Below are 26,662 nucleotides of genomic sequence, written 5' to 3' on the forward strand. Positions count from 1 at the left end.
AAGGGGGGCAAAAACTCTTTAGCCCCAGGCCTGTCGGAACAGCCAGGTTTTAAGGGCTTTGCGGAAGGCCTGGAGGGTGGTGAGGGTTCGAATCTCCACGGGGAGCTCGTTCCAGAGGGTCGGAGCAGCCACAGAGAAGGCTCTCCTCCGGGTGGTCACCAGCCGGCATTGGCTGGCAGATGGAATTCGGAGGAGGCCTAATCTGTGTGATCTAATTGGTCTATTGGAGGTAATTGGCATAGGCTCTACTATAGGGTTTCAGGATTTGTGGCTTTCGCTTTCTCAAAGAAACTGTAGTGCAGGTAATATTGAAGAGGTGAGCCTTTCCTGCAAAGGTAAAAGTTCCCCTCACACATATGTCATTCCCTGCTCTAGGGGGCACTACTCATCTCCGTTTCAAAGCCAAAGAGCCAGCACTGTCCGAAGACATCTCTGTGGTCATGTGGCCAGTGTGACTAAATGCCAAAGGGGCATGGAATGCTCTTCCCCTCCCACCAAAGGTGGTTCCTATTTTTCCACTTGCATTTTTTAGGTGCTTTCGAACTGCTAGGTTGGCAGACGCTGGGACAAGAAACGGGAGCTCACTCCGTTATGTGGCGCTAGGGATTCGAACAGCCGAACTGCCAACCTTTCTGATTGACAAGCTCAACGTCTTAGCCACTGAACCACCATGTCCCTCTAGGCCTTTCCCGTAGGTATAAATTAATAGAAAGCAGGGGCAGCTTGGCGACCTGCAGATTCAAATTCAACATCCCATTAGCTTCATTCGTTTAAATGGTTCGCCACATTTTGCTCGTAAAAATCCAGGGAATTGCACTTCAAGGACAAGATAGACAATTCACAGCAAATGATCATCGACCTTTCACACCTTTGCAGTGCATTACAGTTTAATAGGGTCACCTAAATTCATTAACTGGAAGTGGCAGTCTATGGAGGATTAATGAACTGAAGCGTATCCATGAATGCTGGAAACTAAGGGTTAAAGTTTGCATATTTCCCCCCTTCTTCTATCATGCTAAACCACTTTGCTTGACTGAGGTTTTGGCTTTTTCTTTCCAAGTGGGAGATAGATTTCTTTTTCTAAAAAAAAAATGCACAGTTGGCACGATGCATTTGTAGCTTTCATTGATTTCAGTAGTAGAAACTAAAAACTAAAATAGCAACGATTCCTTTACTTAAAAAAAAAAATTCAGAAAGGTTAACCGTAGCTGAACTGTGTCTCTTTCTTTTCAGATTCTGGATAGCAGAGCAATATCTGCCCTCCCAGATCTTTTCCCTTGACCCAAAAAGCTGCAAAACTCCACTAATTTAACACCATACCGCCAAAGGAAGGGAGGAACGGCATGTCAAAGAAATAAGGAAAAACGTACATTTCTGCCACAGAAGTCTTCCAGTTAAGTTTCTGCACGAGATACTCTTCTATCCCTAATCGATAACATTAGATTTTGACTGTATCTGAGCATAAAACTCCAAATTCTCAACTCAACAAGCAGGGAGTAAAAGGAAACTGAGTCCAAAAACAGTGATTACAGTTGGAAACTGTAAATGGATATGGAAATTAGAAATGCAAGACCTTCTGAGATCAGTTAAGAATTCTTTACAAATGGTATTGTGTGTGTGTGTGTTTTAACAGAAAAGTTACTTTGCGTGTACAGATTATACAGTAGATGGAGGAATCTGCCCTTAAAAGTGTAGTTTAATGGCTTCACACTAAAAGCTAGGTTTTAGGCATCTGGGAGAAGCTAAGTTTTCAAAGCTGAATTGCAAATTTCTTTCTTTCTTTCTTTAATATAATATATTTATTTATTTTCAATTTATGTCAGCTGGGAATCCCTTATAGTCTTTTAGTGGAAAACAAAAGAGAAAAATAATGTATGATTTGTAGTTTTGAGGGTATGCTTGATGTGACGGGTAGTTTGCTTTAATTTGGTGAGATTCTGTCTACAGTTAAGGAATAATAATAATAAAAATATCTACATGGAAGAATCACAAAGTGTCTTTCTTGGTTTTGGAGAGTGATATAATTGGAAGCTTGCTTGCTTGCTTGCTTGCTTGCTTGCTTGCTTGCTTGCTTCCTTCCTTCCTTCCTTCCTTCCTTCCTTCCTTTCCTTTCATTTCCTTCCTTCCTTCCTTCCTCCCTCCCTCCCTCCATGCCTGCTTGCCTGCGTTCCTTCCTTCCTTCTTTCTTTCTTTCTTTCTTTCTTTCTTTCCTTCTTTCTTTCCTTCCTTCCTTCCTCCCTCCCTCCATGCCTGCCTGCCTGCCTGCGTTCCTTCCTTCCTTCCTTCCTTCCTTCCTTCCTTCCTTCTTTCTTTCTTTCTTTCTTTCTTTCTTTCTCACATTATTAGATGTTATGTTTTGTAAAAGTTTAATAAAAACTAAAAAAAGTCACAAAATACAAAAATCTGCAAATAGAAAGAGAACAACTATGGAAAAAGGAAGCAAAAATAGTGCTAATAGTAATATGCATGTTTATTTATTAGCATTCTTGTTTTCCAATGAAACTCAGTTAATTCAGTTTCATGCAGGCATACATAAAGAGTTAAATGGATCTCTTTGTTTCTCTTCATTAATCACAAACAGCTTGACTGATGACTTCACATGTGCATAGAGAATTTTTTTTTTTTATCACAAGTAAGTCTCCAAATTTGTCATTCAAATCCTTTGAGGGAGGATGAAAGAACAGATGAATATTTGGTATATTCTTAGAAGCTCCATAAAGATGTCCTTAATGTCCTTAATGTTTGGTTTCATCACTGAGATGAAACTAGTTAAACTGTCATTTAAGTATACACAAATTTAGTTTGGCTAGCAACAAAGTTACATGCTGAGTTATTAAAATGAAACGAAAATATTTTCAAGATCATTAGCAGAAAAACAAAAATTTGTTAGTGACACTGATTGTGCTTTGCAACATAAATTGGAAGTTCCTTTTATAATTGGTGTTATTACTATTTTTTTCAAGATAATACATTAAAAAAACTAGCAGGCAAAAACATACATAAGGAAAGAACTGGCCTTAGCTAAGAGCAGGAAAGTTGAAGAAAGAGATAGTGGGATTGATTCTGGTTGACCAAGACCAAAACTCAAGAGCAAATTCATTCAATTGCATAATTGAGAAGACAGTGATGCCCCACCACTGCAAAGAGGCTGAAGAAACCAAGGATCACTTGTCCCAAATGGGCTATTTCAAGAGACAACTGGACTTTCTTGTTTTTCCTTGAAGACTTTTTTGCTTCTCATCCAAGAAGCTTCTTTAGCTGCAGGATGAGAAGCAAAATACCTTCAAAGAAAAAACAGAAAGTTTTTTTTCAAGTTGTCTCTTGAAAAAGCACCTTTGGGACAACTATGACCTAGATGACTGAGAATCTCTATAGATAGTTAGCTATGCCAAGGATCACTTGGTTAGCTGCTTGAAGAAGATCACACAAACTGACTGCAAACAATGATATGAAAAGCAGCGACAATGGTGCATCGGAGGATCTGCAGAAGTAATATTTTCCTGCAGGCAAGAAGTGGTGGAACCACAAAATAGCCAGTCGTAGAAAATGAAGAAGCTAAAGTTCTCTAGGACTTTAGAATTTAAAAAGGCAAGACACTTGCCATATAACACCCAATTATCAATGAGACAAAAAAGATCTGGCTAATGGATGTGCCAGAATACAGAGAAAGCAGAGTAGAAGAAAAAGAACTGGAGAAAATCACAAAATACCCCACCTCCCCCCCAAAAAACCAGTGACCTTGTTTTGAAAGATAACGTTAGAACTATTGGATATTTTGGAATAATGTAACCAAAAAAGCAAGCTGCATTGATCTTCAAAAATGCAAAGAAAGCTTTTGACAGTTCAAACTGGAGTTTATTATTTAAGGTTTTGGAACATCAGATCTTGGACAGAATTTTATAAAATGAGCAAAAATGATTTACATCTCACAGACAGCACAAATAATCATTAATGAAGATTTAACAAAACCATGTAAGATGCAAAAAGGAACAAGACAAATTGCTCCCTGTCTCCTCTCTTATTTATTTTAGTTCTTGAAATGTTAAGAGATTCAAACCAAAATGAGAAGATCAAAGGTGTAAAGATTAAGAAAGAGTCGTACAAATTTTTGCAGATGACCTGGTTTTGATTTTGGCAGAGCCTTTAAGAAAAATGAACTTTTAATGAGCAAATTAAAAGAATGTGGATCATTAGCAGGCTTTTAGATTAATAAACAAAAGGTAAAGATGTTATTTAAAAAAAAGCAAGTTACAAGACCAAAGAGGACAGATAACTAAAAACAGATTTCAAGAATGAGAAGGTAAGATATTTGGGCAGAACAATGACAAATGTGAAGTGTATGTTATTTCAAAATAATTGCTCTAAGATATGGAGTGGAGTAAAAAAAACTTTTTATCATGTTTGATGTACAAGTAATGCATGCATTAATTTAAAAGATTTTAAAGGTTAATTTATAACTGAAACCAGAGACCAAAGGGAGAAGAAGGAGAGAAGAGGGGGAAGTAGAGAAGGATGACAGAGGGAAGAAAAGAGGTAGGGAGGGGGAGGAGAGAGGGAGAAGAAAGTGATGGTTAAGGTACAAATATGGTGTATGGAGAGCAGAAAAGCCAATAATTGGTTTTTGGGAGTTGTTGGTAAGATGAGTTGATTTAAACATTTAATAATAGAATATGACATTGGTTATGTGATAGCATACATGTGATTAATGTTATGAAAATGAAAAAATAAAAAACGTTATACATTTAAAAAATAAAAAATGAGATAGGAAATAAACACTATCTGTTCCAGGGACGCCTCTCTTGGTTAATATTTGGTTTGATTGGTTTCATTTGGTTTGGTTTATTAGATTTATATGCCGCCCTTCTCCCAAGGACTCAAGGCGGCGTACAACATTAAAAGAAACACATAATACAAAAGTTAAAAAAAATTAAATAGAATTTGCAAATAAGGCCGCCAGAAAATGTTAAGCTGAACAATTTCCTATAAACATTAATAAACATAAGGAAGCTGCTTAGCAAAGCCGGTGTTTCAGAGAGAATTGAGACAATGAGGGGTCTTTTTTTTTAGTTTAATAAATGAATAGGCAGAAGCTTCCTACAGAAAGTGAAGCTAACTTAAAGTGAGGATGCTCGCTTATTACACAAGACTTTTGTCTCTGTAATTCTGTTTTCTTTTCCAATCATTCTCTTTCCCTGCATTGGGCTGCCTGCCAAGATTTATCAAAAGCACCTTTATTTATTTTTTGAACAGTGTTTCCTGGAGAGGAGAAATTCTTGAGCTTTCTCTTCGGTGCTTCCCCTTTTTTTTTTTTAAGCCAACCTTGTCATGTGAAATGAAAATATGTTTGGATTTCATTGTAAAATATAAACAGTCTAACTAAGCTTATTCTGAGTTAAGTTAAAGAGGAGTCCCTGTGGGTCTTACCCCCAAGTTGTGGCTGATTGTCGGGGGCTATGCTCATTTTCAAGACGATTTCCATGATCGGTGGCTGGCATGACATCACCGAGTGCTGTTACTTTCCCGCCAAAGTGGTATCTATTGTGATGACTGGCAACAAGGCACGGAGGCAACGCAGCCTGATGATAGTTCAAATTCCCCTTTATTGCTCCAACTTTCCCCCAAACTGTTGTGGCCCAGCAGGAGCCGTTGGAGCTGCCACCAGACTCCGACAGCGAGGGGCCCTATGAGTCGGCTCTGGAGGATGTGGAGGACCCTGGACAGGGTTACAACTCCGAGCAGGGCGCAGAGAGGCTGGTTGGCCACCAGGAGGTGCCTGAGCCTTGGACCAGTGGGAGGAGACAAGGGAGAGTGATCCGGAAGCCGGTAGTGAGTTGTTCCTGGATGCACGCCATCGAAGAGCTAAAAGGCATCAGGAACAATTACCAGGAACAGTACAGGAGGTAATTGCACTCAGCTGGTGATCATTAGGTTCCTCTTCAGACTATAAAAGGCCTGCTTGTGCACACGACCCTCTTGCAGAAGTCAATGCAGGAACTAATGTTGGAGAACATTATTGTGAGCTTGGCAGGCTGGATTGCTGCCACGGCTTATCTGTGCTGGATTGCTGCCCAAGCTTGTCTGTGCCGGTTTGCTGCCAAGGATCTGTCTGTCTGTTAATTAAATGCCATAACTTATCTTTGGCTTGGAGTGTCCTTTGGTGTGGAATGAAGGGGGTCAGAACACAAACGCTCCCATGTTTATAGCAAGTCCCAGAGTAAAAGTACTCACACAGACTTCCAGCAGCCTCTGACAGTGAGTAGTCCATCAAAAGGCTGTTAGCACAAGGACTTCAAGGCAAGAAGTCCAGTGAGGCAAGGGAACAAAGCAGCAATAAGGCAAGAAGTCCAGCAAAATCCAGATGTTGGCAACAGCACACAAAGCTGCATGAATTCAGTACTTGTTCCTGACCAGCTCCTCTCTCTACAGAGTCTCCTTAAGTCTCACTCCCCAGGTGTGCCTTGTGAAGAGGGGCAGGATGCTCTCTTCCCAAGTTGTCAGGTCAGCCTGCGCTGTTCCTGGCTCCTCTCCACTCTCCATGCTAGGGGATTAGGAAGGGGCGGTCCTTGCTCATTGCCTGAGCTCCGTTGCTCCTCATCTCCACTACATACCCTCTTCCCTTTTCTCTTGGTCATCCTGTTCCTGCTCTTCTTTGCTGGCAAGCCATCCCAAGCTCAAGGGACCTGAGGCTGCCTCGTCCTGCTCCTCCCTGCATTCGTTTGGAGCCAACAAAGTTGCCGCCTCAACTTCTTTTGGTCCCAGCTCTGGTTTGTCTTCCTCCATGTATTCAGGCTCCAACAGGGCCATGACACTATTGATCTACTTGCATTTGCATGCTTTCCACCTGCTAGGTTGGCAGGAGCTGAGGCAAGGGCAGGAGCTCAAAGATACAGATAAACCTCCAGGTGGCCTCAACAGCTCTCTAAAGGGATGCAAATGACAAGGTGTCTGCAAGGAGGATGTCCATTCCCCACCATCCAGTCAGAGTTAAAGAAACGTCTCAGATGAGAAGCGAAACATCTTCAAAGAAAAAGTCCAGTTGTCTCTGGAAAAAGCACTTTTGGAATTCTATTTGGGTTACACTGAGCAAAACGAAGGTATAACCATACCGCTGTGTCTGATGGAATAGGAGGTCCAACACACTTCTAAATCGTTTTCAAAATGAGCAAGGTCCTAAGAAGCACCTTTTTAAGTGCCAAAACACTTTTCATGTTTAATTTCAAAACCTACGCACCTGTTTGCATAGAACTTCGACAAGCTCTTTGAAATTTAAGAGGAGGTGAAATCTGGAGAAAGGAAAAAAGGTGCAGAATGCTTCGTGGCCACCCAAATGTTTTCATAATTCTCTCCAAGGGGCTTTATCTGGGTGCAACTCCTACCATGTAGAACAGTTTTGGAAAACTTGCTATGTATATTCTATGGCCGTGATGGCGAACCTATGGCATGAGTGCCACAGGTGGCACACGGAGCCTATTCTGAGGGCACACGAGGCGTTGCCTTGTCATCTCCAGCATACACGATGGATAACTGATTTCCAGCTTTGATTTCTGGATGTTTTTTACCCTCCAGAAACCCTGAAGCCTCCGGAGGGCCAAAAACACCTAACGCACTAACTGGAAGTTTGAGAACAGACTTCCAGTTTGCGCGATGGGCTGTTTTTCGCCCGCCGGAGGCTTCAGGGAAGCCTCCTTAAGCCTCCGGAGGGAGAAAAACGGCCCAATGGGCAACCTGTAAGTCTTTTCCCGAACTTCTGGTTTGCATGTTGGACTATTTTTCATCCTTCCCAGACTCCTAGAAAGTCTCTGGAGCCTGGGGAGGGCAACTGGAAGTCAGAAAATGGGCCGTTTCTGGCCTCCGGAAGGGCTCTGTTGAGGCATTTTCGCTCTTCCCAGGCTCCAAGAAAACCTGAGCGCATGCGCAGGGCACGGGGGTGTGTGTGTGTGACATGTGCATGAGGCACAATGTGAGGGCGTTAAATTATGGTAGTGGGCACATGAGTGTGTGCAAGAGCATGCACATATATGCTTTTGGCACCCGAGGTGAAAACGGTTAGCAGTAGCAATAGCCGTTAGACTTATATACCGCTTCATAGGGCTTTCAGCCCTCTCTAAGCGGTTTACAGAGTCAGCATATCGCCCCCACAGTCTGGGTCCTCATTTCACCCACCTCGGAAGGATGGAAGGCTGAGTCAACCCTGAGCCGGTGAGATTTGAACAGCCAAACTGCAGAACTAGCAGTCAGCTGAAGTAGCCTGCAGTGCTGCACTGTAACCACTGCACCACCTCGGCTCATCACTGTTCTATGGTATCAAACAGATAGTCCTTGACTTTATGACCGCAACTGAGATCAACATGTCTGTGGTGAAGTGAGTTTTGCCCCATTTTACAACAAGTCTTGCCACCGTTGTTCAGTGAATCACTGCAGTTGATAAGTGAGTACCACGGCTGTAAACTGAATCTGGTGATTGATTTTGCTTGTCAAAAGGTGACCACCTGACCTGGGGACACTTCAACAGTCATAAGTATGAAATGGTGGCCAAGCATCTGAATTTTAATCAGACGATCATGGGGCTGCTACCCTGTTTCCCTGAAAATAGGACCTCCCCAGATAATAAGCCCAATCAGGCTTTTGAGCGCATGCGCTAAAATAAGCCCTCCCCTGAAAATAAGCCCTCCCCCGAAAATATTGCAACACAGCAGCAGCCATGAGGAGACCACGCTCGTCACCTTCTGCACCTCAAAAATAATAAGACCTCCCCCCAAAATAAGGCAAAGCGCTTATTTCAGAAGTCAAAAGAAAATAACACCCTGTCTTATTTTTGAGAAAACACGGTCGTAAGTGTGCAAAAAGTGGTCATAAATCGTTTGTTTCAGCATCGTTGTGACTTTGAATGGTGTCTAAATGAACTGTCAAGTATTTTAGAAGAGCTCTTTTAGAGGAAAACCAAGAATAATCTTGCATGTTGCTAGATCACTGTGAGCAGTTATAAACAGAGAGTCATTGTGTGAAAAGGGGCTAGGGATGAGATGGTGGTGGAGGAGGGAATCTCTTTTCTGGCATGTATGACTTGGAAAGGAAATAAAGAATGTGATTGTCTCTGCAACCTATCTAAAAGAAATGCCAAAGGAACATCTTAAATACTCTACATATTGCATTCCTGACATGATCACGGAAAGGAAGCAAACCATGCATTTGCTGATGAATATACTACAGTTCTCACTGTAGCTGGAGGCAAAAAAACCCCAAAAAAACTAGTTCTAATTAATCACCAATTAATAGAAAGCTTAAAATATATTTCTGCTTTAATTATACATATAGCTTCTCATTAACCAAGGCTTAATTAATCATTTTTTTTTAAAAAAAAGAAATATTCTAAGGACGGTGACTCATTCCACAAACAACAAGCCAAAATGACTAACAGGGATGCAAAAGTGAACTCAAAAAAAAAACCCCAAACACATTCAGCTGTTTTCCCCCTTCCTTGCTGGGAAGACAACAGGAGAAACACACAACCCCACAAAACCCCACACACAGCGATGTAGGCAGACACAGCTGGTGCACTTCATTTAGCTGGCATTGGAAAGGAAGTGGTCGGTACCTTTGGGAATTAATCAGCACTGCAGCTAGCAAAAGGCAGCGTCAATCAATATCAGAGGTAGGTTTCGGAGAAAGGTTGAATGAAAGGCCTGACGGAACAGGCCACGTTCCTCTGCAAGCTACGTACCTCCGGAACTGATTATTATTATTTTCATTGGATGTAGATTGAGGATCTAAAAATAAGTCCAAGTATAGGCATCGTTGATCAAAGATGCTTCACCTATGCTTTTAGATCGGGGTGTCAAACTCGGCACACGGGCCGAATCCAGCTCACAGGATGGTTAGAGCTGGACCACGGGGCCACCTTGGAAGGACCAGCCTGTGGTGTCTCTGCCAGCGAAAATGGAGCTTGGGATGGCCACGTGCTACCCTCCCGAGATCCATTTTCACTGGTAGAGGGTTGCAGGAGGCTGTCACAGCCGTAAACGGAGCTCAGGAGCCCATTTTTGCTGACAGAGCACTCGGGTCCGCACAGGCGCCCCCTGGCACAAGTGACGTCAAGCTGGCCCTGACCCCCCCAAGGTCAAACGCAACCCTTATTCGGCCCTCAATGAAATCTAGTTTGACACCCTTGTTTTAGCTTGTTCTGGGCAAAAACAATAGCAGTAGTACTTAGGCTTGTATACCGCTTCATAGTGGCTTACAAACCTCTCTAAGTGGTTTCACAGAGTCAGCATATTGTCTCTAACAATCCTCATTTTGCCAACCTCAGAAAGATGGAAGGCTGAATCCACCTTGAGCCGGTCAGGATCAAACTCCAGACTGTAGGGAGAGTTTTCCTGCAATGCTACATGCTAACCACTACATCACCAGAACAATGTTGGTTTCCAACCAATGTTTGCAGAAATCTTGGCATAGTTTGGAAGATGAGTTGGAAGGGAATGTGTCCAGGAGATCAATTATGTTTCTAGGAGGTCAATTACATTTCTATGTCCAGGAGCAAAATTTGCTGTATGAGATGAAAGTTAACTATGCAATGCTATACTTTGCTGGGCTTTGCTGTGCTGGACTATGCTATGCTATGCCATGCTATACTACACTCTGCTATCCTATGCTATTCTATGCAATGCTACACTATCCTATACTATGCTATGCTACGCTACGCTACCCTATCAAGCTTGGCAACCTTGAGGCATGTAGACTGAAATTGACACAGATGGTTCCACCACAAAACCGCGTTCGACTAAAGCATGCTCGGCAAAACTGAGTACCTGACGTCATCACAGCGCGACGAAAAAAGCATGCTGTGAGCGCTAAAGCTAAAATTAACTCCTAAACCTAAACCTAACCCTTAACTTAACCCTAAACCTAACCCTAAACCTAACCCTTAACTTAACCCTAAACCTAACCCTAAACCTAACCCTTAACCTAACGCTAAACCTAAACCTAACCCTAACCCTTAACCTAACCCTAACCCTAACCCTAACCCTAACCTTTAACCTAACCCTAACCCTAAACCTAACCCTTACCTTAACTTGAATCGGCTTGCTTTCAAAGCGCTTTTTAAAGCACCCTTTTTTCTCCGCGGTTGCTGTTGTCGCGCTGCTGATGACATCAGCGACGCGCTTTAATCGGGCACTTTAGTGGACCGTGGTTTTGTCGTGCCACGGACACAGATAACAGGGAAGTTCAGAGGACCTGGATAATGCCCTGCTTGATCTGTGTCTGTCTTTTAAAAAAATTGCCCAGAATCCTGTCCAAAACACACACACACCCAACAGTGAGAATAGAAGATATAAAAAATATCACAGTGGAACATAGAAAGGGTGCCAGTTAAATCTGCCATAAAAACACAAGGAACTTCACAGAAGCGAGACTGAATCTTCCATGGCTTGTGAGATCTAAACTGCCTGATCTTGACCTCTGTTCCTGACTCAAGAGTGTACTTTTACAACTTACACAAGTTTCAGAGGTCTACAACTTTGATTTCATATTGAACTGTTTTATAATTTATGGGAACCGCAATTATTTTGCTAGACCAATTCTTGAATACAGCTCATCTGTCTGGAGCCCACACTGCATATCAGACATTAATACAATTGAGTGAGTCCAGAGATATTTCGTCCTCCGCTCCTCTGCTCGCAACAGAATCCCTTATGCCACCAGGCTTGAAATTTTGGACTTAGACAATTTAGAACTTCGCCGTCTTCGATCCGACCTAAGTGTAGTACTTAAAATTATCTGCTACAATGTCCAACCTGTCAACGACAACTTCAGCTTCAACCACAACAACACGCAAGCACACAATAGATACAAACTTAAGGTAAACCCCTCCAAACTCAAATGCAGAATATACGACTTCAGTTAACAGAGTGGTCAACGCCTGGAATGCTCTACCCAACTCAGTGGTTTCTTCCCCAGACCCCAAAAACTTTAACCTTAGACCTCACCCCATTCCTAAGAGGTCTTTAAGGGGCGTGCATTAGTGCACCAGCATGCCTACCATCCCTGTCCTAATATTCCCTTGTATTCGTATTCATTTCACGTATTCATAATCATGTCCTCATTTATATCTTTCATCTAATTTATGCTTGATGAAATAAATAAATAATAAACAAATAAACAAACGAATAAATATCCAGGAACCCTTTCTCTTATTACATCGATCTCAACTCTACCACTCCGCTGGATAGTATAACCAGTAAAAAGAACAAAAGAGATTTACTCATTCCAAGATAAGTAAACTAGCCAGTACTACAAGCCTTTGAAGAATTAATCTTTGACTCAAAGGAACCTTGGCATTATCACCGCAAAGGACAGCCCAAGACGGATCAAGCCATCATCTTAGCCATGTGAAACCAGCCTGATTCTTCCTGAGACACTAAGCAAATTCTGCAAAATAAGAGACGATCAAAGGACACAAATACCAGGATCCACACAAACCTGAGTTTTGCATGCATGTTCTCTTTATTTTTGTCCTCCTCCCAATTAAAACATTATAATTAATGCATAATGAATTAAACTATTAAGAACATGCCCTTCTAAATGCACAACAGAAGCCACTCGCGGGAAGACAAATCCCAGGTAGAAGCGATTCACCCGTTGTGCCCGTTTGTCTGTAATAATTATACACTAACGAAGGCACACCGGCACACACGTACAGATTTCCATGTGTGTCTCTGTGTGTAGATCACAACCTCCAAGCACAAGCACACATACCACACCAACAACTTGGATATATATATATATTTTTCTGGAAGATTGAAGGAGTCCTGAGCTCCTTCAGGAACTCCTTGGCGAGTCCTGGTTGAGCAGCGGTCTCTTCACTCACCTTGTTCAAGCGGCTGGCTTTTGGTTGAAGTTGTTTTCATTTTAAGTGCCTCCCTCACCGACATGTCACAACACGAGCCTTTGTTGGTATCTTGGTCGCTGTCTGCTTGGTCACTATCCCCGTGCCCACTGTCTCTCAAACTGGCTCGTTCGGGATCCTTGAACGTGGAGCTACTGACATTTGGACATGAAGAGGAAGAAAGAGAGAGAAGGGGGGAGAGAGGGAGAGGGATGGAGAGAGATGAAGGGGGAGAGGGAGGGGAGAAAGAGGAAATGAGAGGGAGGGAGGGAGGGAGAGAGGGGGAGAGGGAGGAAGGGAAAGTGGGGAGGGAAAGGGAGAGAGGGAGGGAGAAAGACAGAGGCAGAGGGGGATGGATGAGAAGGAGGTAGAAAGAGAGGGGGGAGAGAAAGAGGGGATGAGAGAGAGAGGGGGAGAGGGGGAGAGGGAGGGAAAGAGGGAAAGGGACGAAGGGAGAGAGGGGAGGGAAAGAGAGAGGGGGAGAGAAAAAGAGGGAAAGGGACAAAGGGAGAGAGGGGAGAGAAAGAGAGGGGGGAGGGAGAGAATGAGGGAGAGGAAGGAAGGGAGAGAGGGGAGGGAAAGAGAGAGAGGGCGAGAGGGAAAGAGAAAGAGGGAGAGGGAGGGAGAAAGAGAGAGGCAGAGGGGGAGGGGGAGGGAGAAGAAGGAGGTAGAAAGAGAGGGGGGAGAGGGAGTGGAGAAGAGAGGGAGAGAAAAGGCGAGGGAGGAAGAGGAAAAAAGAGAGGGGGAGAGAGGGAGAAAGAGAGAGGGAATGGAGACGAGGAGAAGGAGATAGAAAGAAAGAGGTGAGAGAAGGGGAGGGCAGGAGGGAGGGAGGAAGAAAGAGAGAGAGAAGGGGAGGGAGAGAGTGGAGAGGAGAGAGAAAGGAAGAAAGAGAGAGAAAGAAGGGGGGAGGGAGAGGGGGAGCAGAGAGAGAGAGAGAGAGAAAGAGAGAAACATGTCAAACTTATATTTACTTGGCCAACCTAATTTGAATTGTGGTCTCTGGCAAACAATTTTGACAGGAATGCAAATGGGGAAGTCAAGAAAGTTATTTAACAGGGCCTTACCTTTGAACAAACTGTTGCCTGCTACCCATGTAATTGGACTCTGCAGGAAAATTGTCTGTCTGTGAAAGAGAAGGAAAAAAAATACATCTAGTTGCACACTGGACAAATCTCCTGCAGAGCAACAAGACTTCCTAGAGGTGGCATGATTAATCATTCCAGTACGGAAAAGAAAAGAAAAATCCCCCTTAATCTTCAGATTCCTACTTTTAATTTCCCTGGAAAATGTCAGCATATGATTATATACCCTTAAAGCGATCCTGGTCCACAAATCACTTGCTAAAACAAGCAAGGAAGGTTTGCACAAAGAAAAGATTTGCACTCAGGCACACAATGCACTTCCTCTTCAATGCTCTAATAAGGCAAGATTGAATCACTTGCAGTTTGCCCATGACAGGTTCCATCCCTTTGCATGTTAACCATGGACACATTCTCACATGATCTCTATAAACCAGAGAGCTTCCACATTTCCTGGGTCATGGAACCTGTTAATTTTTTTAAAAAAAACATATTTTTTTTAAAAAAAAACAGAAGCAAAGATGATTAATAAAGAAATCTATTGTGATAGAAGGACTATGTTTCCCCTTCAATCACTCACTGAACCTCACCAATTTCTCCTGCAGACAATTTCTGCAATGGGTAGAGAGAGGGTGGGGGGAGAGGGAGAGGGAGAAGGAGAGAGAGGATAAATATGTGATAGATGATAGATAGATGATAGATAGATGATAGATAGATAGATAGATAGATAGATAGATAGATAGATAGATAGATAGATAGATAGATAGATAGAAAGAAAGAAAGAAAGAGAGGGTTAGAGAGATAGCTATAGAAGATATAGATGATAGATAGATAGATAGATAGATAGATAGATAGATAGATAGATAGATAGAAAGAAAGAGAGGGTTAGAGAGATAGCTATAGAAGATATAGATGATAGATAGATAGATAGATAGATAGATAGATAGATAGATAGATAGATAGATAGATAGATAGATAGATAGATGATAGATAGATAGATATGATATGATATATAGCTATAGAAGATATGGATGATAGATAGATAGATAGATAGATAGATAGATAGATAGATAGATAGATAGAAAGAGAGGGTTAGAGAGATAGCTATAGAAGATATAGATGATAGATAGATAGATAGATAGATAGATAGATAGATAGATAGATAGATAGATAGATAGATAGATAGATAGATAGATAGATAGATAGATGATAGATGGATGGATGGATGGATGGATGGATGGATGGATGGATGGACGGACGGACGGACGATGGATGATAGGAAGGAAAGGATAGGATAGGATAGGATAAGATAGGATAGGATAGAATAGGATAGGATAGGACAGGACAGAACAGAACAGAACAGAACAGAACAAAATAAAATAGAATAATCTGGAAGGGACCTTGGAGGTCTTCTGATCCAACCCTCTGCTCTGGCAGGAGACCCTATACCATCTCAGACAAGTGACTGTCCAGTCTCTTCTTAAAAGCCTCCATTGATGGAGCACCCACAACTTGTGAAGGCAACTTCTGTTCCACTAGTTAATTGTCCTCACTGTTAAGAAGTTTCATCTTAATTACAAGTTGCTTCTCCCTTTGATTAGTTTCCAACCACTGTTTTTGTCTTGCCCTCTGATGCTTTGAGAGGAGGAGAAGGAAGGAAGGAAGGGAGGGAGGGAGGGAGGGAGGGAGGGAGGGCCTGCTCCAGAAAGCCAGTTTACCCTGCAATAATTACATGTTATATTTATCAACTCACCAGTAGATTAATCAACTTTGCAGTCAAGAAAAAAAAAACTAGAGTTAGGCAGAAGAGTTCTAAACTAATTAGTTTAATTAGCAATCTATGCACAGATTTTTTTTTTTAATCAGGCAGTCCTCGACCTCACTCCATCATACCCTGAAACTGTACAATCCAATAACAGTTTTATCACTCTGTTCATTTCTGAGGTCCTTGTTGGGTATCGGTTCATAAACACACACACACACACACACACACACACACACGATGGTCTCAGTTGACAGATGTTCATGCACACAGCAGCAAATTGGCTGGCTGCTGGTGGCTGGAAGGTTCAGCCCCATTTATTAGCGATAATATGGAGGGAATCTGATACTTGTCATCGGAAAAGATTATTTCTTCCAGGACTGAGAGAAACTAGATCACTCAGATAGCATGTATATTTACAGACACAGATATGATGTGACTCAACCACCCCTCGCTACTGTATTTCCTGTGAGGAATGATCAGTAATGAAAGCTGGATTAAGATAAACTACGACACAAATAGGCCTAACGTTTTAAAGCATTAAACCCAAAGCTTTTGTTTTCAGAGGTTGGCATTTTTCTTTCCCAACACTTCCATGTTTCTTACTCTTTATTTAATACAGGAGAATAAGATCTATTTTGTCTCTCGTGCACATACATACATGTTGTGGCCCAGCAGGAGCCGTTGGAGCTGCCACCAGACTCCGACAGCGAGGGGCCCTATGAGTCGGCTCTGGAGGATGTGGAGGACCCTGGACAGGGTTCCAACTCCGAGCAGGGCGCAGAGAGGCTGGTTGGCCACCAGGAGGCGCCTGAGCCTTGGACCAGTGGGGAGGAGACAAGGGAGAGTGAGCCGGAAGCCAGTAGTGATTTGTTCCTGGATGCACGCCATCGAAGAGCTAATAGGCGTCAGGAACAGTTGCACAGTTACAGGAGGTAATTGCACTCAGCTGGTGGTCATTAGGCTCCTCTCCAGGCTATAAAAAGACTCCTTGTGCACACGCCCCTCTTTGCAGAAGTCAACGCAGGATTGAATGCCGGAGGACATTACTGTGAGCTTGGCAGGCTAGATTGCTGTCAAGTCTTATCTGCGTTTCTTGCTGCCCAAGCTTGTCTGTGCCAGTTTGCTGCCAAGACCTGTCTGTCTGTTAATTAAATGCCGTAACTTATCTCTGGCTCGGAGTGTGCTTTGGGTGTGGAATGAGGGGGGTCAGAACACATACATAACTATAGCATCTCTTCTCTGAAGTCCCTTTTCCTGTTGTCTACTCACTCTATAAAGACCGTTGAAAAGTAATGAGGGCTGCTAATTTCGTGACCTAAGAAAAGGTAAAGCTTTTCCCTGCTTCAACTATAGGGGGCGATGCTCACCTCCAGCATCGTATGAAGATGTTTTTTGTGACCAGCATGGCTACATGCCAATGGCGCATGGAACACTGTTACTTTCCACCTAAGTGGTACCTAGTTATCTACTTGCATTTGCATGTTTTCGAACTGCTAGGTTGGTAGGAGGTGAGGCAAGTAATGGGAACTCACTCCATCACATGGGGCTTGGGTCTCAAACAGGGGTTGTCAGCCAGTGGTGGGATTCAAATTTTTTTACTACCAGTTCTGTGGGCATGGCTTGGTGGGCATGACTTGGTGGGCGTGGCAGGGGAAGGATACTGCAAAATCCCCATTTCTTCCCAATCAGCTGGGACTCTGGAGGCAGAGATTAGGTATGGGTGAGGCCAGTCAGAAGTGGTATTTACCAGTTCTCCGAACTACTCAAAATTTCTGCTACCGGTTCTCCAGAACTGGCTAGGACCTGCTGAATACCCTCTCTGTTATCAGCTTTCCATTTTACAAGTTCAGTGTGTTTTAACCACTGAGTCATTACACCCTCTTGTTACTTAAGTGTGAGCTATTTATTGAGCTTTTGAGTCAGATTTTTGACTCCTGAAAAGTCTTTGGACTGGTTTTCTTGGTGAGGTTTTTTTAGATATAAGTTGCCATTGCCTCCTTCCTAGGGCTGAGAGAGAATGATTGGCCCAGGTCTGTAGAGATTCTCAAGTTATCGAGGTCATGGTTGTCCCAAAGGTGCTTTTTTAAGGAGGCAACTGGACTTTCTTGATTTTTTTTTTGAAGATGTTTTGATTCTCATCCAAGAAGCTTCTACAGCTCTGACAGGAGAGTGGGGAATGGAACTTGTCCACTATCCTATCAGAGCTGAAGAAGCTTCTTGGAGCAGATGCAGACAGAGATAAAAAATTTAAGAGCAGAATTTGGGAGGCAAGTCCAAAAAAGCACAGCAATTAAAATATTGAAGCGGGCAAAAGACGATGGATAGATGATTTTTGTTTTGTTTTTATTGTTGTTTGGATTTTCCTTTTGCCTCTCTTCCTGTTAAAGCATAGCAATTAAATTATTGAAGGGGGAAAGAGATGATAGATGGATGATCTCTCTTTTTTTTGTCTTTCTGATTTGCCTTTCCTTCTCTCTCTCTCTCTCTCTCTCTCTCTCTCTCTCTCTCTCTCTCTCTCTCTCTCTCTCTCAGGTGACTTGATTAGACGTTACATAGGATAGAGAGAAAGAAAAAGTCTTTTAATAAAAGGTGACATGATTAAAAGCTAGAATAAGTGATAGAAACAAGAGAAGGGAGAATACTAGTGTATACATTTTCATATAATACAATAAAAGTAATAACAAGAGAAAGCATGAAATAATTGAACAATGATAGATTGCAATCTAATTTAAATGTGTACTATACACATTTATAATACATAAGTTGAATGAATGTCATAATTATGAGTAACTTCACTGGTTTTATTTGTATTAGAATGTATGACTCCAAGTGCCACACTGTTCATGTATTGATTTGATATATTTATAAAAAATTAAAAACTTGAAAAAAAAAGTTTCTTGGATGAGAAGTGAAATGCCTTTAAAGAAAAATCAAGAAAGTCCAGTTGCCTCCTGAAAAAAGCATCTTTGGGACGATTGGCCCAAATCCACTCAGCTAACTTTGTAACCCAAAAAGGACTAGCACCCAGTTTCCCTATTTTTAGCCTAATGCCCAATGCCATTTTTTTATAGCCTGACCTCAAACTGGCTCCCATAAATATGAAATAAGGTTCAACTACCTCCAATAGACTGATCAGATCCCACAGATTAGGCCTCCTCCGAATCCCATCCGCCGGCCAATGCCGACTGGTGACTACCCGGAGGAGAGCCTTCTCTGTGGCTGCTCCGACCTTCTGGAATGAGCTCCCCATGGAGATTCGAACCCTCACCACCCTCCAGGCCTTCCGCAAAGCCTTTAAAACCTGGCTGTTCCGACAGGCCTGGGGCTAAAGAGCTTTTGCCCCCTCCTCGAATGGTATGGTTGTAGTGTGTTTTAAATTGTGTACTGTTATGTTCGTCTTTTTATCCCCTGTCTGTACCCCTTTCCCTGATTGAATTGTGAGCCGCCCTGAGTCCCCTTCGGGGAAAAGGGCGGCATATAAATGTAATAAATCCAATCCAATCCAAACTCTTTCAATCTATCTTCTCTGGTGTTCTGCTTTATAGGCAAGACAGAGCTTTAAACTTCATCTTCAAACATTACTTAAGCATAAGTAAGCTTCAGAATCCTGCGGATATGAGCAGATGACTAAAGTACTTCCGTAAACAGAGAAAACAGTATTACCAGGGCCAACGCGACAGCATTTTATCATCAACACTCATTCATCTTCATGGTGAAAGGTGTACAGAATTGACAGATCAAGCATGCATGTTGTGGTCTGCCAGCAGCCTGCGGAACTGACAGCAGAGTCAGACAATGAGGAGGTTGGGGAGAAACCTGGGACAGTCCTGGAATCTGGGGAAGGCTTGGACGAGGGCTCTGCATTGGAGACAGAGAGGGGTCCAGGGCCATCTGGGAGTTATGTGCTGCCCCCGGAGCCTCTAGAGTCAGACATCAGCGAGGCAGAGGAACATGGGGAGGCTGTTCCCAGTGCGCGCATGCGCAGAGCTGCCAGAAGACAAGAACAGGTAAGACAAAAGAGACAATTCGGGAATAAGGCTTAGCAGTGATTGGTCCCTCCCATAGGACATAATAGCAATAGCAATAGCAATAGCAGTTCAACTTATATACCGCTTCATGGGGCTTTCAGCCCTCTCTAAGCGGTTTACAGAGTCAGCATATCGCCCACACAGTCTGGGTCCTCATTTCACCCACCTCGGAAGGATGGAAGGCTGAGTCAACCCTGAGCCAGTGAGATTTGAACCGCCGAACTGCAGATAGCAGTCAGCTGAAGTGGCCTGCAGTACTGCACTCTAACCACTGCGCCACCTCGGCTCTTATAAAGGAGGATCAAAGGGACCTGAGCCTTTGCAGGAAGCAATTTTGTTCGTTCTGGTCAGTTTACATTCTGAAGCTCCGTTTTGACTCTTTGCTCCATGTGGCTTTGCCAAGCTAACTGCCCATTAAGTCTTTGGCAGCATTTCAAGGGAGAGAAAGGTGGGTGCTTATCAGCCTTATCGTGAAAGACTTTGGCAGACTTCCGTCGGACTCTTTACAAACTATTTGTTACTCATTAAGGGCTGTGAATGAACATAATTCACAGCCGTAGAAATAAAAAGAGGGTTTTTGGGACTAAGTATGTGATTTTTACCGTCTCAGGAAGCCTAGATCAGTATTGATGTTTTCTCAACTGCATTCTCATATTTTAAGTTTGGTGGCATTTCTTTTATATCTCAGTAATTAACTGCAGAGTAGGAGGCTATTGGCAGCATGAATAGAAAATAGCCAAAACCTCAAACTGAACCTTTCTTGTTGTTTTGCTTCTCGTTTTTCTTGGGTGACAGAGGAGGCAATCGGAGAGAATTCCAGCACTGTAATATTCTCCATAGTGCAGCTGGACAAATGACAGAACTCCTACTGTGTTTTCCATAAGATCAGGCTGTACCACTCTTGCCAGCCGCAACTTAAGTTTATCTAGGGCTTGTTTATCTAGCTAATAATCGGCATCTGTGCCAGATGCAAAACTCGATACGATGTGCAGAGCTGACCAAGATTGAATGGGAATTGTCCCTCCATTGCTGGCATCCAGGACTGTCTTAAGCAGTGGTGGGTTTCAAAAATTTTTCGAACCTACTCTGTGGGTGTGGCCTCCTTTGTGGGAGTGGCTTGCCGGCCATGTGTTTGTTTTCTTTCTTTCTTTCTTTCTTTCTTTCTTTCTTTCTTTCTTTCTTTCTTTCTTTCTTCCTTCCTTCATTTTTTTCCCTCTCTCTCTCTCTCTCTCTCTCTCTCTCTTTCCTTCCTTTTGTCTCTCTGTCCCTTTTTCCTTTTTTCTTTCATCTCTCTCTCACTTTTTCTTTCTTTTTTTTCTTTATTTCTTTCTTCCTTTCTTTCTCTTTCTCTCTCTGTGTGAGTCTGTGTGTGTTTGTCTATGTGTGTGTGTCAGTGGTGGGTTTCAAAATTTTTTGGAACCTCTTCTGTAGGTTTGGCCTGCTTTCCGGGTCCACTGGTGGAACCTCTTCTAACCGGTTCGGTAGATTTGATGAACTGGTTCTACCGAACTGGTGCGAACTGGTAGGAACCCACCTCTGGTCTTAAGTACATGTTGAATATTTAATCTGGCAGAATGCAAAATTGTTTGCCATGGGAAAACAAACAAACAGGAGCTGGGGAAACTCCTTTGAACTCTTCATTGCCATAAGGTGTTGTGATGTCATTCTGGTCAGCTAAAGGACACCATCCTCAATTACAAGTTACAAGTTGGCCAATCAAATCAAATATGTTTGTATGGATTCTTCGCCAGCCCCAACAATAAAGAGCACAGTAAAAATGACAAATAGTTGCGAACCAGTAGTAAAACCGACAGCAACCCACCACTGTATTATAACTGTAGTTACGCATTGCAATTATGCAAATATTTTTGAGTCCGGCAAAACCAAGAGAAGGACTGTCACAAGCCCTTGGCTTAACATAGAAATGTTATTTATTTATTTAGAAAATATATAGAGTCACCTACTCACTCACAGCGAGTCTAGGCAGCTTACAAAGAATAAGGAGCAGAGTAACATTGCATTCACTGTGGCACGGATGTGACATGACTTCTTCTTCCCATGAGTTTTCCAAGTATTAAAGGGTAATTCTAACAGACTGCTAAAACTTGCCGGGTCTGTGCTTTTCTGAGGATTTAAAGAACTCAAAAGTATTAAGAAGTATTGTTTCTCTCAAACAGCAATGAGTCAATGACCGAGTATTGGCTTGCCAACTTGAAAAATTGCAGTTGCCAGGATACTACACCTCTGTTCAAAATCAGAAGCAACACCATGCAAAACACTTAACAGGAGGGGGGATAGAAACACCTTTAGTCTTCCTCCCAATATATATCTGGTGGGAGGGAGGGAGGGAATTTATGTCCTTTCTGGCATCTCTAGGATTGGAGTGGAAACTTGTGAAACCAAAGCAAGTTTCTCTCCTAGGATGCCAAAAAAAAAAAAAAAAAAAAAACCAACCACTCTGCTGTGAACTCTGTGTAGGTGTCAGGAAGGGTATCCGGACAGTGAACACTCAGCTCCATCCAGTTGCCCCAACTCTACATTCAACCCCTATTTGGGGAGCTCATTCACCATAAGAGCTGCAGTGGCACAGTGGTTAAAATGTGGTACTGCAGGCTATTTCTGCTGATTGCCAGCACTTTGGCAGTTCAATTCTCACCGGTTCAAGGTTGATTCAGCCTTCCATCTTTCCGAGGTGGGTAAAATGTGGGGCCAGATTGTTGGGGGGGGGGGAAGATGCTGACTCTGTAAACCACTTAGAGAGGGCTATAAAAGCACTGTGAAGCGGTATATAAGTCTAAGTGCTAGTGCTATTTACTATCCAGACTTCTTCTGGTATTCTTAAACCAGAGGTGGGTTCCTACCAGTTCGCACCTATTTGGGAGAACCGGTTCATCAAATCTACCGAACCGGTTAGAAGAGGTTCCACCAGTGGACCCGGAAAGCAGGCCACACCTACAGAAGAGGTTCCAATTTTTTTTGAAACCCACCACTGTCTTAAACCCTGATATTTTTATTTAATTTCTGAATCACAATCCACTTTATCAGGGGTCTGGAGTCCAATCAGATGAGTAGAACATTGGTTGGATGGGTAGGGAAAAGCCAAAAGCAAAAATTGTCTAAGAGCCCCTTCCTCACTACCACCAAGAAATTAGTAGCTCTAGAACAGGGATCCGCAATTTCTGGTCTGTGGATTAGCTCTGGTTTATGTCATGCCATGCCAGCAACAAGGCTGTGCAAACACGCAAAGTACCATTCATGATATGCAGGCAGCATGCAAAATCGTGCCAGCTCCAATCTCTGGAAAGATCTTTCTCCATGGAACTTGTCCCTCGTGCAGAGGTGGTATTCAGCCAGTTTGGACCGGTTCACCCAAACCGGTAGTGGAAATCGTGGGTTGGGGTGGCCCCGCCCCCTGTCTCCATGCCATCCTATTTAGGCAACATTTTCAAGCTGTGCACATACGTGCAAGTTGAGTGCATGATCAAAGCACATGCATGGAAGGCCGAAGGCATGCATGGACATGTGTGTGCCCTAACATTTGCGAACCTGTTGGGAGTATACTCCTAGTGTTGGGTGGGCAATATATATCTATATACAACAACAAATGGTCGTTGTTGCTTTAAATGAGTGGATGTACTTAACAACTGTAATTAACTTTACTATAAGAAGGAGTCAAGAGAGCTCACTCTCTCTCTCTGCTTATCCTATGCTTGATGACTTGATGACTGTAATGTGAACTGCGACTGTAAGCTATTGTTCGTTCTTTGAATTGTGTTTGGACTAATATCTACTATGACTGCTTGTGAAGCAATTATCAGTAGTAAAGCTACTTGTTTTTACTAGCAGTGTCTGAAACTAGCAACGTTTCTACTAGTAACGTTTTTCTCTCCAGGTGCACATTCCGCTGCACTACTTTCTGTCTCCCAATGGTGATACCCCTAACAGGGAAAGAAAGTAACTGACACATTCTTTCCCCCAAAAGGTTGGGGGCCACTGACCTAGTGTGAGTGAGATGTTGCTACTTCAGACACAGAACAGTTCAATAAATGATTGTCTTTTCTTAGAGACAATGTGGTCTAGCCAATGTTTCAATATGAAATCAATCTTGGTATACTCCCTACTCCATCCTCAATGATATTCATCTTCAGGACAATAAAGACTCTCCTGGGAAACTAAATTGTTCTCTCGTGGTTTCTCCTCTCTTACCACTTTGGAGGCCAGTTGGAGTATGAAAAGTATTGAGCACATTCTTGTTACAATCTCCCCAGGTACAACATGGATTTATTGAGAATTGCCTGTCCTGATCATCCTTCCCATTTCTCATTTCCTTTCCCTTCCCTCTAAGTAATTTTATTAAAAATTATAAATGCAATAGTCAAAAATAATCCAACTAAAAGATATATGTAGAAAAAGGAAAAAAAAAAGTAAAAGGTTCAAAGGGGAAAAAGAAAATAGGAGAGAGATAAATAGTCGAAAGAAAGAAAAGTAAGAATATTGTAAAGGAAAAGACATGTATGAAGTAACTCCCAACTTCCATCTCAGCAAGTTTAAACAACTTTACTAACTTTCAATATATCAATCAGAATACAGCTGGAATGGACCTTGGAGGTCTTCTAGTCCAACCCCCTGTTCAAGCAGGAGATCCTATACCATTCCAGGCAGGTGGCTGTCCAATCTCTTTTTAAAAGTTTCCAGTGATGAAGCACCTACAACCTCTGAAGGCCAACTGTTTCACTGGTTAATTGTTAACTTATCACCTTCTGTTAAACCACAATGAATGATCTCTACTTTCTATATATCACCTCTTACTTATAAACAAATCGACAAGGCTTTATCATTTCAGTCTTGGTGTCAACAAAAGTTCACTAAAGGTTACCAGAGGCAACAACGTTCTATTTTAACCTGGATCAAGTAAGCCAACCTTGTATTCCTTCCTTTTACTTCTAACAATATTAATCTTTAGTGCACTCAAATAATGTTGTAGAATATTTAGTGAATTCAAATAATGTTGTAGAACTTGATGTCTTTTCGTTTCTTCTTTCTTCTCCCTTCTTTAGCAAGTTCTTTTCTGTAAGTCCAATATAGAAAATAAGTCCAATAGAGAAACATTATACAGGTCACTCTTTTTGTTCCTTGTTTGCCTAACCCTTTTAATTATTAAAACATCAGGCACTTTCTTTTATATGTCCAGGATAACAACTTTTCCCATAACATTCTTGTAGCCCATCATTTGTAAGTCCATTTTCAATACAGTCTCTGTCTTGTGGGTAAAACGTGTTTCTCTTCCCTAACATTTTTAGATAAAGTCTATCCTTAGAGGCAGATATTGTGCTTGATATTGTTAATAGATCATTTCCATTTCCATTACATTTTTCAGTGCACATGTTCTGAATGCTGTTGGAAGAGAAGGAAGTGAGTGAATGCCATAAGGAGGAAGCTTCTCTGCCATTCTTCTGTTGTACTTGATAAACTCCCATGAGCTTTGAAAGTGAAATGAAATCATGGTGGAAACATTGAACCGACTGCTTCTCCCCTTCTTTTTAAAGTGTTGGATCATGGGAAAGGACATAAAAGTTCTGAACAATCCACGTAGAGCTACTCCATGAAAAAGAACACCTTTATTTATTCATTTAGTTAGTTTGTCAAACCTGTATAAGATAACAGGCATAAGTATAGACATGGACATGAACACGGGAAATGGGTACGAATAAATGGGGATAGTAGGACAGGGATGGTGGGCACGTTGGTGCGCTTAGTAGTTAGTTAGTTGTTACTCGTGTGCACTCTAACAGGTATAAGTATAAACATGGATATGGACACAGGAAATGGGGATGAATAAATGGGGATAGGAGGCCAGAGACATTAGGCTTATGCATGCCCCCTTACAGACCTCTTACAAATGTGGTGAGTGTCAGCTTCTGCTTTGCTGCTGCTTCAGCTGCCATGAAACGGGAAGGGGGGGGCTTGTTGTGGGAGGGTTTTAATTGATGTGCTGGAGGTCTGCTGACGGAATGTTCCAGGGTGTTCCAGTCGTCGGGGTGTACGCATGCGTACGTGTTTCCCGCCTACATCAACGGCCTTCACATTCCATCTTGGCCTGTCTTTTTGAAGTTATCTCACACCTGACATTTGAGGGACTTATGATTGGACTGGAGCTTTGATCCTGTGGGGGGGGAACGGGCTATGCTATATATCAATTGCTTTCGCGCCATATTATTCAGATCTTGCTTCACTACTGCTCGCTTACCATTTATAATTAGTAAAAGTACTTTGGATTTCCAACCCATGGAGTCTCTTGGTCTTCTTTCCTAATTATGGAATGGAGTGGGGCCTGACAAGAAGCAAGATCTCAGTAATATCCCTTTCCAGGAGATTTACGTCTACCGAGAAGGGACATAATGTCTTCTCCGACCAGAGAGGAGGAAGGCGCCGTTGGAGGGATGGACTCCAGTGAACTGGGACCTCCCGACCTTTCTTTACACCAGCCCAGCCCGTCTGACCGACCTCTGCACGAAGATTTATGTCAACTGCAAATTTCCAGTCAGCCTGAGCCTTCCCCCCTGCCCCGGTGGTCAACTTCAGTGGGGCAAAGAGAAATAGAGACAAGTTGGAATGCTGGTCTCACCCAGAGACCACCTCAACAAACTTCGCTGGAGCCAGGGGCCGTGAGAAAACCTCAGGGGGGCGAATTTCCTGACTATTGGAGCCAAAGAGGCGATGAAGCGGAATGGAGAAATTATCAGCACCAGGGCCCCGTGAGAAAACCACAGCGGAGTGAGTTACCTGATTATTGGGGTCAAACATTTTTGGAGGACAGGAGGGGGGAGGAGGAAAGAGACTGGAGAAGTTGGCAACGTCACCCACGCCAGGATTCTCCCCCACCCCCCCCTCGGCCTGCATCACC

The 26,662-nt window shown here is 42.7% G+C and overlaps 1 protein-coding gene across 4 annotated transcripts in view; it reads right to left on the reverse strand.

The window, feature by feature from the left end:
- The window catches only part of PCDH17 (protocadherin 17), a 224,317-nt gene that overhangs the window by 113,668 nt on the left and 83,987 nt on the right, over positions 1-26,662 (reverse strand). For 3 of the 4 annotated variants that reach the window (XM_032226886.1, XM_032226889.1, XM_032226888.1), the window contains exons 2-3: positions 13,951-14,009; positions 12,866-13,038 (exon numbers count right to left, since the gene is read on the reverse strand). In XM_032226886.1, the coding sequence (XP_032082777.1) occupies positions 12,866-13,038; positions 13,951-14,009 (232 nt within the window). The remainder of the gene's footprint in view (positions 1-12,865; positions 13,039-13,950; positions 14,010-26,662) is intronic. The other variant, XM_032226887.1, reaches the window with a different exon arrangement.

The sequence above is a fragment of the Thamnophis elegans genome, chromosome 11 (genome assembly GCF_009769535.1).
Source record: "Thamnophis elegans isolate rThaEle1 chromosome 11, rThaEle1.pri, whole genome shotgun sequence".
NCBI lineage: Eukaryota > Metazoa > Chordata > Lepidosauria > Squamata > Colubridae > Thamnophis > Thamnophis elegans.